Raw genomic sequence first — 12,732 nt, forward strand, 5'->3', positions numbered from 1 at the left:
TGGTTGGCTGTTTTGGAGAAAGTGTTTCAGACAATTCCTTGTTGTGAAGTGGAATTTAAGTGAAGAGAGCCGTGTCAAGCTGCCAACCTCTTTTGCAAAAGTTTCCAAACTTTCTTCATCATCCCCTTCCATCCTTTTAATACTCAATTCTTGAAGCAGGGAAAGTCTGGATATGGTCACACTGCAAGGAACCATCTCATCTTTGTGGACTCTCAAAATTTCAAATTTCAACCTTTTAAGGCTGGTCAACTTCCAGATCTCACTAGGTTGATACTGCATATTGTACACATGGAGCACCTCAAGTCTCTAGAGCACACTTACTTCCTGAGGGAGAGCCTGTAAATGGTAGCATCCATTCAGAAGCAATGCTCGAAGGTTGACCAAATTTGAGATGGAAGATGGCAATGAGGAGATGCCACTTCTTGATAGATCCAAAACTCGAAGGTTCGGCATGTGATTGAAGAAACATTCAGGTATTGCCAGCTTGGGACATTTTGGCTGAAGCAGCAATGTTGACAGCTTGGGACATTTTGGCTTCTCTGGTAATTTGTATCCCTCGGCATCCATAAATGAAATCCTACATGCTTCTTCCCATTCCTTATCATCAGGTATTTCCTGCACGGACATGGGCAGTCCAGCTCTCACCATGAACCTGCTCTCCTCTCCTCCTGCAGAAGTCATCATCAGAACTAAATCTCGAACCACATCATGCATCTTTACATGTTTTTCATCCTCACAATTCTCCAATAGAGATGCGCCAATAAGGTCATGTAATTTCGCACACCCATCATCATAAGCATCTTTCAAAGTCCCTTTACTCCAAAGAAACCCCTCTGCTCTCCAATAAGTGATCAGCCAAGATTTTTTAATCTTTTTGTCTTCTGGATACAAGCCACAATACAGAAAACAATTCTTGATGCTGTCATCCTTCAACGCGTCGTAACTGACCTTCAATGACTTGAACACATCCTCATTCATATCTTCCATGTAAGACATAGCTGGTGAATTCAACTTGTTCAAAAAATTACGCCACACGCTTACATCTTCAACCATTCTCAACACCCCACCTGCTACTTTTAGTGCAAGAGGTAAGCCACCACACTTACTGACGATTTTTTCAGCAATCGGCTTGATGGTTGGGAGCAATGAGATTCCTCCCGCTTTTGAGTTAAACAATTTCCTTGCTTCACTTTGGGCTAAAACTTCCACTTTGATCTCCTTATCAGTAATCATTTTTCGACAAACTCGAATATCTCTGGTTGTCAGAACAATTTTGCAACCCTTCTCTTGACTTGTACTTGGTATACCCACTCTACTCAAATCCACTTCTTCCCAAACATCATCCAGAAGCAACAAATACTTCTTGCCCTTGAGTTTCTCAAACAACATTATTGATACTCTATAATCTGGTTTATCCTTTACATCCGGTAATGACAAGCGCAGTGCAACTTCATCTTGAATCTTCCTAATGCTCCAAGATTTTGAGACGGTTACCCATATTACAATATGAAACATAGTTTGAATTTCAGGCTCATTATTCAAGACATTCATTAAGGTTGTCTTTCCCACCCTACCCATGCCCCAAATTCCAATCTTTTGGACACCCTCGTCTCTTATGGAATCTCGTATCTTTTGCAAGGTGAGATTAGTTGAATTCCCCATTATCAAAGCATCAGCAGGCCTCTCCTCAACTATTTTTGGTGGCAAATCAATGACAAAACCATCTTCAAACCTGGATTCCTCTTGGAGCTCTTTAACCTGCTCGATCATTTCCACCACATGCTTACCGAGCTTCACACGAGAAATGACATCTGGAAACCATCCATTAAAACATCTTTTACCAATGAGCTGCTCATCTTCTTTCGCCTTCTTATCAATCTCATCCACCCTTTCAAGCCAGCCATTGCATTCTCTTGTGGGACCCTTTTGTAGCTTAACAAGGTCAATCTTATATATAATGTCATCCCTTCTATCGCATAATTTTTTTACTCTCCCGCTCAGCTCTGTGAAATTCTTTGACAGGTTTATCGCATAATCCACACGTCTACAAATGGGTGTGCACATGTTTTTTGCAATATCGTACAAAGGTTGAATCAACTCCATTGCCTCTGCGTGAATTTTGAATGCAACATAAGTAACATATATATATATATATATATGAAGTTGGATATGAAAATTTTGAAAAGTCTATTGCAATGGTTTGCAAGTGTAAGCTATAACCTATCTACTGACGAATTGATTTTATTGCAATTATGTAAGTTCTTAGTTTTTGTTTGTTTGATATTGCACTTGAATAGTTTAATTTCTTAATTCTGCGTTTATGCATTTATTTTTCACATCATGGGCCTCGGAGTGAAATGACATGATGATATAATGGGTTATATCTGAACTTAAAAAAATAAACAAAATAAAAATCTGAACTTATTACCTATCTGCATTTATGCATTTATTTTTCACATGACGGCCCCGGACTGACATGACATCATGATATAATGGGTTATATTTGAACTTATTAGGGCATATCTGTAACTATTTTATGGCCTAATTTTTTTTACACTCTAATAAATAGTAGTAACACATAGCTAAACTCAATAATTTTGTTTTTCAAATATTTATGGTTTATTACATTATTTTTCTTTTTTTTAATTTTTATGTGAAAAATAGTTTTATTATGTCTCATGTGATGGCATTCAAATTCTAAAATGTGTCCTCACTCACTTTAGGAAAATTATGAATATGTAGATGTCGAAAGACAAAGGCTTTTAGGAGTTGATCGAACACTAGCATGTGAGTTGTGTCCCAAAATTCAATGTGAGATTGTACACTTGTAGTTCGTTCAATGTGGTAGTTTGTCAATATCTCTTGCACCACTCACGAGACACCCGCCTACAAGGTCGCAACAATCACCCCCCACCTTCCTTAGAGGTCCAACGTCCCTATTGGCCATACTTTCATCTAGGTCGTTATAAATGGTATCAGAGCCTTACTTCCTTCTGGGTCGTTATAAATGGTATCAGAGCCTGACCCAATCGGAAGTGTGGCCAACGTGGACATTGGGCTCTTAAGGGGGGTGATTTTGGGGACCTCGTGGGCGGGTGCAAGAGGCACCGATTGGCTACCATACTGGGCGAGTTACAGGTGCACAATCTCACATTGCCTGTGTATGGAAAGGAAAAATGTATATATAGGATTTTTACACTCCAATTGGTACGGCCTTTTAGGGTAAAACCCAAGAGTAAAATCATAAGAGCTCGGATACACAATGTGGACAATATCATACTATGTGGTGGGGTGAATCGTAACATAAAATATGTAGAATTTTTATTTTTATTTTTCATAATGATATGTATCTTAGAGTTGTGGACTAAGAGCGCCACTGAAGCAGGCCATTCAATGTCTTTTAGAATCCAAATTTAATAGAAGTTATGATTTGTGTATCTTGTGATCATCAAATTAAAATAGAGTTTAAGCATGATATATATATATTTTTCATGTTTAAGCATGATTTTTTTTTTTTTTTTTTTTTTTTTTCTTCATGTTTAAGCATGATCGTTTGAGATCTTTGAATCTTGAATTGAATATAAATTATGATTTTATGAAGTTTAAAGAAAGTTAGGCGCTGTTTAGTAAAATTAAAAATTACGCGTCCAAAATTTTTAGGAGCTAAATTTCAAGTGCTGAAATTTTAAATTTTAGTTATAAATTATGATTGGCCTAGGAAGTTGTTGGAGTCTTTTCCTGAACAGGTGGGCTGGGCCGGATCCGGCCCAGTGGGATTTTTTTGTCCCTTCAACTACCCATTTATGAAAATAAGACAGGAGGATATAAAAAGTTGTACTATATTATGGTATTAAATTAATAAATCATACTGTTGAACAAGCGGTAAGACTAAAATAAATAAATAAATAAAACATTTAATACTGTCTGAACATATATAGATACATACATATATATATATATATATATATATATATATATATTGTAATGAAAAGATAAAGTCACACATGAACACTAATATTTTAACAACAAATTTTTAATACACACCTTATATTAATTCAAATTACTTCACAGCACCAAAGGAATTAAGTGACTGAAATTGTGACAAATTTTTTATCTGCCAACATACATGATTACTTTATTAGCATTAAATTAATAAATCATAATATTAAATAATAGTGGTAAAAGCAAAAATAAAAATAAATAAATAAAAATTAACATTATATGACACATACACACACACACATATATACATGTGTATATTGTGAGGGAAATATATTGTAACACATGAACAGTAACACCTTAATAGAAAATTTTAAATACACACCTTATTTCAATTCAAATAACTTCACAGTATCAAAGGAATTGAGTGGCTGGAATTGTGACAAAAAAAATTTCTGCCAACATACATAATTACTTGATTAGCATGAAATTAATAAATCATACCATTAAATAATAGTGGTAAAAGCAAAAAAAAAAATTTATGTGCGTAATATATATATGTGTGTGTGTGTGTGTGTGTGTATTGTAAGGGAAAGATATTGTAACACATGTACAGTAATATCTTAATAGAAAATTTCAAATTCATACCTTATTTCAATGCAAATAACTTCAATGCACCAAAGGAATTGAGTAGCTGGAATTGCGACAAATTTTTTATCTGCCAACATATATAATTACTTGATCACTATTATACTAATAAATAAATCATACTATTGAACACTAGTGCTAAAAGGAAAAAACAACAATTTAACATTGTTTATATATATATATAACATGTGTATGTATATAGTGCAATAGAAAGATATTGTAACACATATAAATTACTTGATTGAACCAAATGATCATTCTAACGAATAAAAGTATACACAAGGAAATTGCATGCACAAATTACATTGCTTACCTAAATGTTGCCCTGGTGGACAGCTTTACGGAAATATGGATTGAAGCGTTAAAATTATGATTTATTTGACGGAAGAAAGCTGCAAACCGGAGTTCAAGAGTAATATACTTTCTTGCATACACAAACTTACTTATATATGTATCTATTGATTTAGGGAGAGAGACTAAAGAAAGGAATAATTCATGAGTTGCATCTTCTTTTCTTGGGATTGTTTGTATTTCACAAGGAAGCAATATAACAAAAGGTGCTTTTCTTGGCCTGTGAACACTCATGAAAAAGATGAATTAAATATGAAACATTAAAAAATCAATTTTGATTTCTTTTGCATTTTCACCAAAAGCTATGGTAACATATAAAGTCTTTTAGGGTAAAATGTGATATTTCTTTGGTCAGGTCCACAGCTCAGGAAGAATGGAGCTAAAGTGGCATGGTTCACTGCTTGTCTTCCAAAGAATGCAGGTGGTCTGGGAATCCCTAATCTTCGCACATGGGTCAAATGGATCAACACATACCTCGTAAGAGACAGATGCATTTGCGAGATCACTGTTCCTGGTCAATGCCCATGGAACTGAAAGAAACTACTTCAGCTTCGACCAGCCATCAAACCTCTTGTCAAGCTTGAAATTGGTAATGGACTACTTTCCAATTTTTGGTTTGACAATTGTTGCTCACTTGGTCCATTCTCTTCACTGTCCCCACCTTCCATTCCCAAACACAATTTCATTTTGTGGATGGCATGTCACACTTCATTTTGTGGATGGCATGTCACACTCGATTATCTACTTTGGACCGCAAACCTATGGCTCATAGAAGTCCACCCAACCTCTGTAAGCTACATGCAAGCTTACCTGAATCTCATGACCACCTTTTCTTTCAATGCTCTTATGTTAGCCCCTTTGGGTCATTTTTACAAATAGGTTGTGCCTTCTACACTCTTCCCTCCTAGTGGATGGCAATGGTAAATTGGGGAAGATCAAACAAATGAATTACAGGGCTGTTGACTCTAAATTGTGCTTCGCTACGGTTGTTTATCATATCTGGTCTGAAAGGAATCGAAGGGCTATGAAGGGCAAATCAAGACTTGCATCCACAGTTCTTAGGCTCACTCTTGACACTGTAAGACTAAAACTGATGTCTTGTTCCTTCTATCAATCTGCTACAGCTAGGCACATCCGTCTCGGAATGGGAATTGCCGGCTTCAGCTCTTCGATCTCCACCTAAGCCCCCGGATTGATAGCTGTGCAGGGGATGCCCTGTTCGTTGTTCTGAGAATCTGTCTGATTTATATGGCCAAGTACCAACGGTCATGTTTTTAAATTTGGGGCTGGGCTTCTAGCTGGGTTGGGCTATTTGCCATTTTGTCTTCGATTGGGTCTTCTGGACCTTCCCATTAATGGGCTTTGTACTTATTACTTTTATATACACACACACACACTTGAAATTAGCCTTTCAAAAAAAAAAAAAAAAAAATGCTTTTCTTGGCCTGAGAACAAGCATGCAAAAGATGAATATCGAACATTAATTTTCCGAAGTTATATTTTAAAACTACAGCAATCATATGAAGCAAGAAAATTATATGTACTACCAAGATATATGGTTTAATGGTATTTTCCCACTCCTTCCAAAATAAAAAGCATTTTGAGTTCAAATTTTTTCCAAGAGTATTATGTGAATTATTTGGTTGGAAAAAGAGAGAAAAAAAAGTTGTTTTATAACAGCAGTTGTTGCATTGACTTCAATCAAAGCCTTGTTAGGCTGAGTAACACCTACAATTGAAGCATTTTCTGATTCAACACCATCCGTGCCTCATTCAACTGTTCCATTGATTCCCATCTTCTGCAATGCTGTCAGAAGACTGCAAGCAGAAAATAATAGTGTTTGCTCATTTCCAGGAGAAATAGGCATGACACACTCTTTTTTTTTTTCCCCAATTTTTGGAAGAGAAAATTATGAATTTTGGAATGTAAAAGCGAGGACCAGCTGATGAAAGCCAATTCTCGGATGACGAACAATAACCTCCGGTTTCTTTTGATGTTTCTACTTTAGTAAAAATCGCATTTTGCTTGCAAAATTTTTAAAGCTTGAAGCACTAGCAAGATTACTAGTGGTTATACAATTAAACCTACACAAATATTGTTCAAGAACAAAACCAGAGCAGCTTCATTCACAAATATGCAACCAATCCTGAGGGATGCTCTTGTTGCTTCTACTAAATGTTGTTAAAACTGCCACAGATGACATCAGAAACGAGGGAGGCTAAATTGTCATCCGAAGTGCTAATATCGATACTCATTGCTTTGACTTCAACAAAGCCTTATTAGGATCAAGAGAACATAAAATAGCAGTATTTTCTGATTCAGAATCACTTGTAATATATAAATTTTTGTAACAGATCTCTAAAGCTTGGTATGGCCCCCTGTTCATTTTCAGGGTAATGAGTGAATGAGAATTGATTTGCCACTTCAAATTTGTGTATCTTCGAAGATTAACAGAGAGCAATACCAATTGGTGAGGCTTCAGAATTCACATTCAATGTCAAGTTATCCAATATAAAGTTACGTATTCTTTTTCCGGATAAAAATCATGCACTAGAGAGAGAGAGAGTTCACAATTTTCACAATAGTTTATAACACTTCACAATTTTCATAATATCAGCAGTCACAAACTCTGCTTACACAGATTTTGTTGATGAATAAAGTACATAAAATAATAACAAAACATAGAGGTCTTTAGCTACTGGTCAGCTCATCGATTACATGAAATGATATAAATGGGATGAGCTCAAATCAAACAACCTTAAGACAATATATACAAATATAAGTTATGAAGAACAAACCAACCACTTGTAACAGACATGGTAAAATTCCTAAAATTGAAACCACAAATGCAAGCTCATATTAATTGAACTACCTTCAGACCATACTAAACAATACAAAAGTGAAGCAAGGTACCTATTAAAGCCAAGAAGCGCCAAGTAATGACATTTCCAATGAAAAACATCAGTGACGTGCCAAAACATACTGATAACTGTAGAATTGCCAAAACATATAACAGAAGAATTGATTCTTTAATCCAAAATTATGATAATTTTGATCTATGTTAATTTTAATTTACCTGATTCATTGATGAACATCCTCCTCTAATATTCTTAGGTGTGATTTCTGCTATATATACGCTTACCTGTTTGGCAATGAGAATGTAAGCCAGATGATGCTGATACATGGACAAAGAAATCAATAATCTGCAACACTTACCACATAACAATTAATCCCAACTCCAACTCCCAATAAGAGTCTTCCAATGTCAAGCCACCAAGCTCCCTTTTGACAAGAACTGAACAATTAATGTCAATCATGCCATCCAACAAAATGAAAAATAAAATTCTCCTGACTTCATTTACATTGACTGGTCTGTCACTCTCTCTTTCTTTTGCTGTGGGTTTTGGGGGGGGGGGGGGGGGGGGGAGGGGGGGCCCTCTCTTATGAACAGTCAAAATACTTTTAATTAATATCTTTCTCGAGCAACTTCATAGAAAAGTTACTAATAATGTTGTGGAAAACAAGGTAAAGATTGATCCCAGCGTGTAAGTTGAACAAAACAAGAATGAAAATAGGTTCACTTAGAAGTTTTTCGTAATTGCACTTGATTTCCCAGGGAAGTAAATTCCTATGAAGTTGCTTTATGGACACCTTAATGCCCCTTGATTGGTAAGATGTGTGTGAACATATAACATTTGCAGTAGGGAAACAAGCTTAATATACCTTTGCGAAAATTATTGAAAGCCACCCCATGATGCAAAATATTTGCAAGAACCACATAGCCTGTATAACAACATCAACCAAAATAAAAGAATTTATACTATGCCCAGAGGCATCTGAAGGGTAGGGGGAAAAATAAGTAAAAAAATTTACTCCTTTCCGGCCAATGAGATCTGTGACTTTTCCACTTATTACTGCACCTAACGTTCCTCCAATTGTCAATGTTGATCCGAAAACTGAGTACTGCACAAAGTGGAAAGAGAATAAACAAAAATTGATCAAACAGAAAAGAATATAACTAGCATTGACATGAAACAATCTAATGCACTGCTTGACTCTGTTGTCTCAACGAGTGTCTTCAATATCAATTGGCTCCTTACATGTACTCAAATTCAAGTAGTATGATAAATAGAGCTCTAACTTTTTAGTAAATTCACTTAACATGGTGTAGCCCAGTGTAGTTGTTCTGTTCCAAACCCTTAACTTTGTTCATGTCCTATAGACATTATTAAACAGCACATTTCTTATCCTTAGCCCCGCCCTCCATATATATATATTTGAATTTTCTATAAAACCCAAGTTAAAAAAAGTTTTTTTTATTTTTTATTTTTTTTATCATACAGCTATTAGTAGACCCCAAACACCCTAAGAAAAGGAAAATGATTAGTACTTACTTCTGCAGTAGAGAGCCCCAGGTCACTCATGATACCAGACTCAGCAGGAGATGAAAATCCAGCCTACAAAGCAAACATAAACCACTAACTAGTCAGAAGCCAACTGATAAAACACCTAGCTCTTCTGTTTTAAATTTCTCTGTTCTCTTTGGTGTCAAAAAAACAAGAGCGGAAAAGAAAAACAAAAGCAAAGGCAACAAATTTGAGAGTTTAAGACAGTAAACAAAGTTCTCTTCAAGCAGAAACTCCAAATCAAGAGGGACAGACATTCTACCAGAATCAGTATATATACATATATAGGTTCAAATTCAAATTGAATTCATAGGAAGGAACACATCAATAGAAACCACCATGCTCTCTTCCTCCCCCCTCCTCCCCTCCATAATCAACTAATCCTTGACAACACTGCTATCTCCCAGCAAAGCATTGAGGCCTGGGAGAACAGCGATGGAAACAAAGCCTTAGCCATTGCAAAGAAGGTACTTGCTGATGCCCCTGCAAGGTCATTGGCTAATGGTAGAATTGAGCTTTTAGTTGCTAGAGAAAGGATAGTTAATCTTGAATTTGCTCTCCAACAAAAGCAAACCAACCATAAACCAGATGAACCGAGCTCACACTCTGAGTACAAACAACAGAGAAGCAACATCCCATCATCTCATCGGGGAAGGGGTAGAGGTCACACAAACCCAGGCAGAGGAAGAGGCAACGATAGCCACTCATCTCAAGCTCATCCTATCCAGACTCACGCGCCTACAGCGAGTGAAGGTCGTCAAGCAGGTGAATGGGATTCTCAGAAGGTTTCTTTGGGCTGGTCCAGAGCTCAAATATACAGGTGCTAAAGTGAACTGGGTCCTTATTTGTAACCCTAGGGACTATGGAGGTCTTGGCATCCCCAACCTGTCCAACTTGAACAGGTTGTCCATCCTAAAGCATATCTGGAATCTTTTCTCTGATGGACGGCAATCCCTATGGCATGATTGGGTACACACTACTCTCATAAAAAATAAAAATTAAAAAGCTTTTGGTGCATCAAGCCTAGTCATGGAATTGGCGTATGATCCTTAAGCTGCGTGGTTTAGCGAGGCCATTCATCAAACACATGATAGGTGATGGCAAAACATTTCTCTGTGGTATGATTTCTGGTTGCCTATAGGTCCTCAATTTGGATGCACTTTCAACACAAATGCGGTATTTATAGTGGCGATTACAATCTCCATGGGCAGTTCAATTGGATTGGCACTCTCTGGAGGGAGGAGCCTAAATCGATCAAAGTTATTACCTTCAAGCTCTGCCTCACTGGATGAATCTACCACCTCTGGAAAGAGAGGAACATCCGGATCTTTTCCGGGAAGAAGACTGGCCGGCCATGGTCAAGTGCAGAAAATGATTGCATCCGCAACTGGTTAATGTCCATCACCTTCCATGATTACAAAGACTCTAGAGATGTTGCAGACGCTTGGATCCTCTCTAGCTTCCATGTTTGAATCTGTTGCCCCAACCTTCGCTTTTAAAAGTTGGTTGGTTCAACAGTCTTGTTTTTGGGTTGCTTTGGGTTTGGCCTTGGGTATGCTGGTTCTGGGCCAGTTGTTTTGCCTTTGGGCTTTGTGGAGCTTGCGTCCTATCCTTTGTACAGTTTTTCTTTTTAATGACATATGACTTACCCAAAAAAAACACAAAAAAAAAAAATTGAATTCTGTTTGGGTTTGGATTTAGGTATTGCTATATATTAATGTGTATATATAATTGTGGTAACAGGTCCGACTACAATGAATAGTGGACAAAGATTTGGGGTCTAGACTTCTAGCCGTTAACCTGTTTAAAATGAATTTAATCCAATTTTTTACGCTATGTTTGGAACCCAAGATTTCATAGTAGAGGTTGGCCCGGTGGCAAGGTTACTTGGCTGTGGTCCCTATAAAGTGTATCTGTTGACACCCTTTTTGGGTATAAATTGACACGTGAAAAAGGTATATTAATGACATAACAACCAATTAGGGTATAAATTGACACGTAAAAAAGGTTACAAAAACTACATTCAGAAGCAAAGGAAATTGAAACATTTGAATTATTTAATGGATAGGGATTATAATTTTAATATTTATCTTTTAGCTGATGTAAGTTAAATATTTATATTTATCTTTAAGATTAGTTTATTTTAAACTTATAATTAATTGGGTTATCTATAGGATTAGTTTATTTTGAATTTATTGTTAATTGTGATAGAGTTGTAATGCAAGTAAAGTGCTTGTGTGTAGGAGTTTGTTTTACGTAATTTTTTATAAATAATTAAAGAGGTATGTTGTGATAAAGGTCCAGCACCCTCAGAATCCTTATATTATTTTGTTTGCTTTCTCAAGCACTTTCCCCAAATAGTATCCTTGCTATCTCTATCTATCTCCCTCTCTATTTCAGTTTCGTTCTATTTCTCTCCCTATATCTCTCTCTATTTCTTTCTATATCTATATTTTCTCCCATTTCTATTGTCAAATTATTACTATATATTATTTACTGATAAAGTCATTTTAATTAAGGCAATTAGAATTCAAAGAGAAATTATATTTGTTCTCTTTCTCCTCGCATCGCCTGAAGTCAACCATCCCTAAGAGACTGCAAGTTGACAATTTACACTCGGACCATATATTTGGTTCTGGCACGCCCGCAACATCTCAATTTAAGATCGGCTCTAACCAACCGATTTTAGCGTCAACATTCTCGGCACGCCTAGTAGGACATCAATTCCGAATTGGATCTAAGGAGCCAATTTTAGCTTCAACATTCTTGGCACGCCCAGTGAGACCCCACTAGGTGAGTGATTTATAGTAAAAAATATGCAGTCGGCTTCTCAGTCGATGTACCAGTATTCTAATCAGCCATATGGTTGGCCAGTCGATTATCGACAAACGCCACCAGTCGCTGATTATCAACGTGTTCCAACAGCCGCTGATTATCGACACGTTCCAGCAACCGATTATCGGCATATTCCAGTAGTCAATTATCAGTAACTAGTCCCTGATTATCAGCATGTTCCAGCAGCCGATTATCAGCAAGTGGCAAATCAACAAATGGGAGAAATAAGATCCCAAATAAATTCCCAAATGGGAGAATTTAATCAGAAGGTATTTGCGGATTTGAAAGTAATGAAGGCTCAGATATCGACTATCCAAAGTAGTATTCAAGCTGAAAACTCGGCATCTCAACGAGCTCATGAATCATTTTTCAACGTATTTTTTTTACCATTGACAAACATTTCTCAAGGACCACAAACAACTACGGCAGGAATTGTCCCGCTGAACACAACTCTTGGTATACCCATCGGCAATCTGCCGATAATAACAGAAATACCATTGATGCCGATTGAGCCGAATGGAAAATCGACAAAGGTTATTCTACAACGCCCACC

General features: G+C 36.6%; 1 protein-coding gene across 2 annotated transcripts; it reads right to left on the reverse strand.

Moving 5' to 3' along the window:
* Positions 1-166: 166 nt before the first annotated feature.
* Positions 167-4,394, reverse strand: LOC132299763 (disease resistance protein SUMM2-like). Of its 2 annotated transcripts, none has more exons than XM_059796576.1 (2): positions 4,325-4,394; positions 167-2,108 (listed from the first exon to the last, which is right to left on the reverse strand). In XM_059796576.1, the coding sequence occupies exon 2, from the start codon at positions 2,101-2,103 to the stop codon at positions 307-309; it is 1,797 nt and encodes a 598-aa protein (XP_059652559.1). In that variant the 5' UTR covers positions 2,104-2,108; positions 4,325-4,394; the 3' UTR covers positions 167-306. The 2 variants fall into 2 exon arrangements, with proteins under 2 accessions (XP_059652559.1, XP_059652560.1); XM_059796577.1 differs by lacking the exon at positions 4,325-4,394 and adding an exon at positions 4,045-4,318.
* Positions 4,395-12,732: the final 8,338 nt, after the last annotated feature.

This window comes from Cornus florida, unplaced genomic scaffold (genome assembly GCF_030987335.1).
Source record: "Cornus florida cultivar Cherokee Brave unplaced genomic scaffold, ASM3098733v1 CherokeeBrave_3.0.0_Hap2_Chr03, whole genome shotgun sequence".
In the NCBI taxonomy this organism is placed as follows: Eukaryota; Viridiplantae; Streptophyta; class Magnoliopsida; order Cornales; family Cornaceae; genus Cornus; species Cornus florida.

Coding starts and splice junctions, on each gene's coding strand:
- LOC132299763 (XM_059796576.1), bottom strand. CDS start 2,103: ATGGAGTTGATTCAACCTTTGTACGATATTGCAAAAAACATGTGCACA.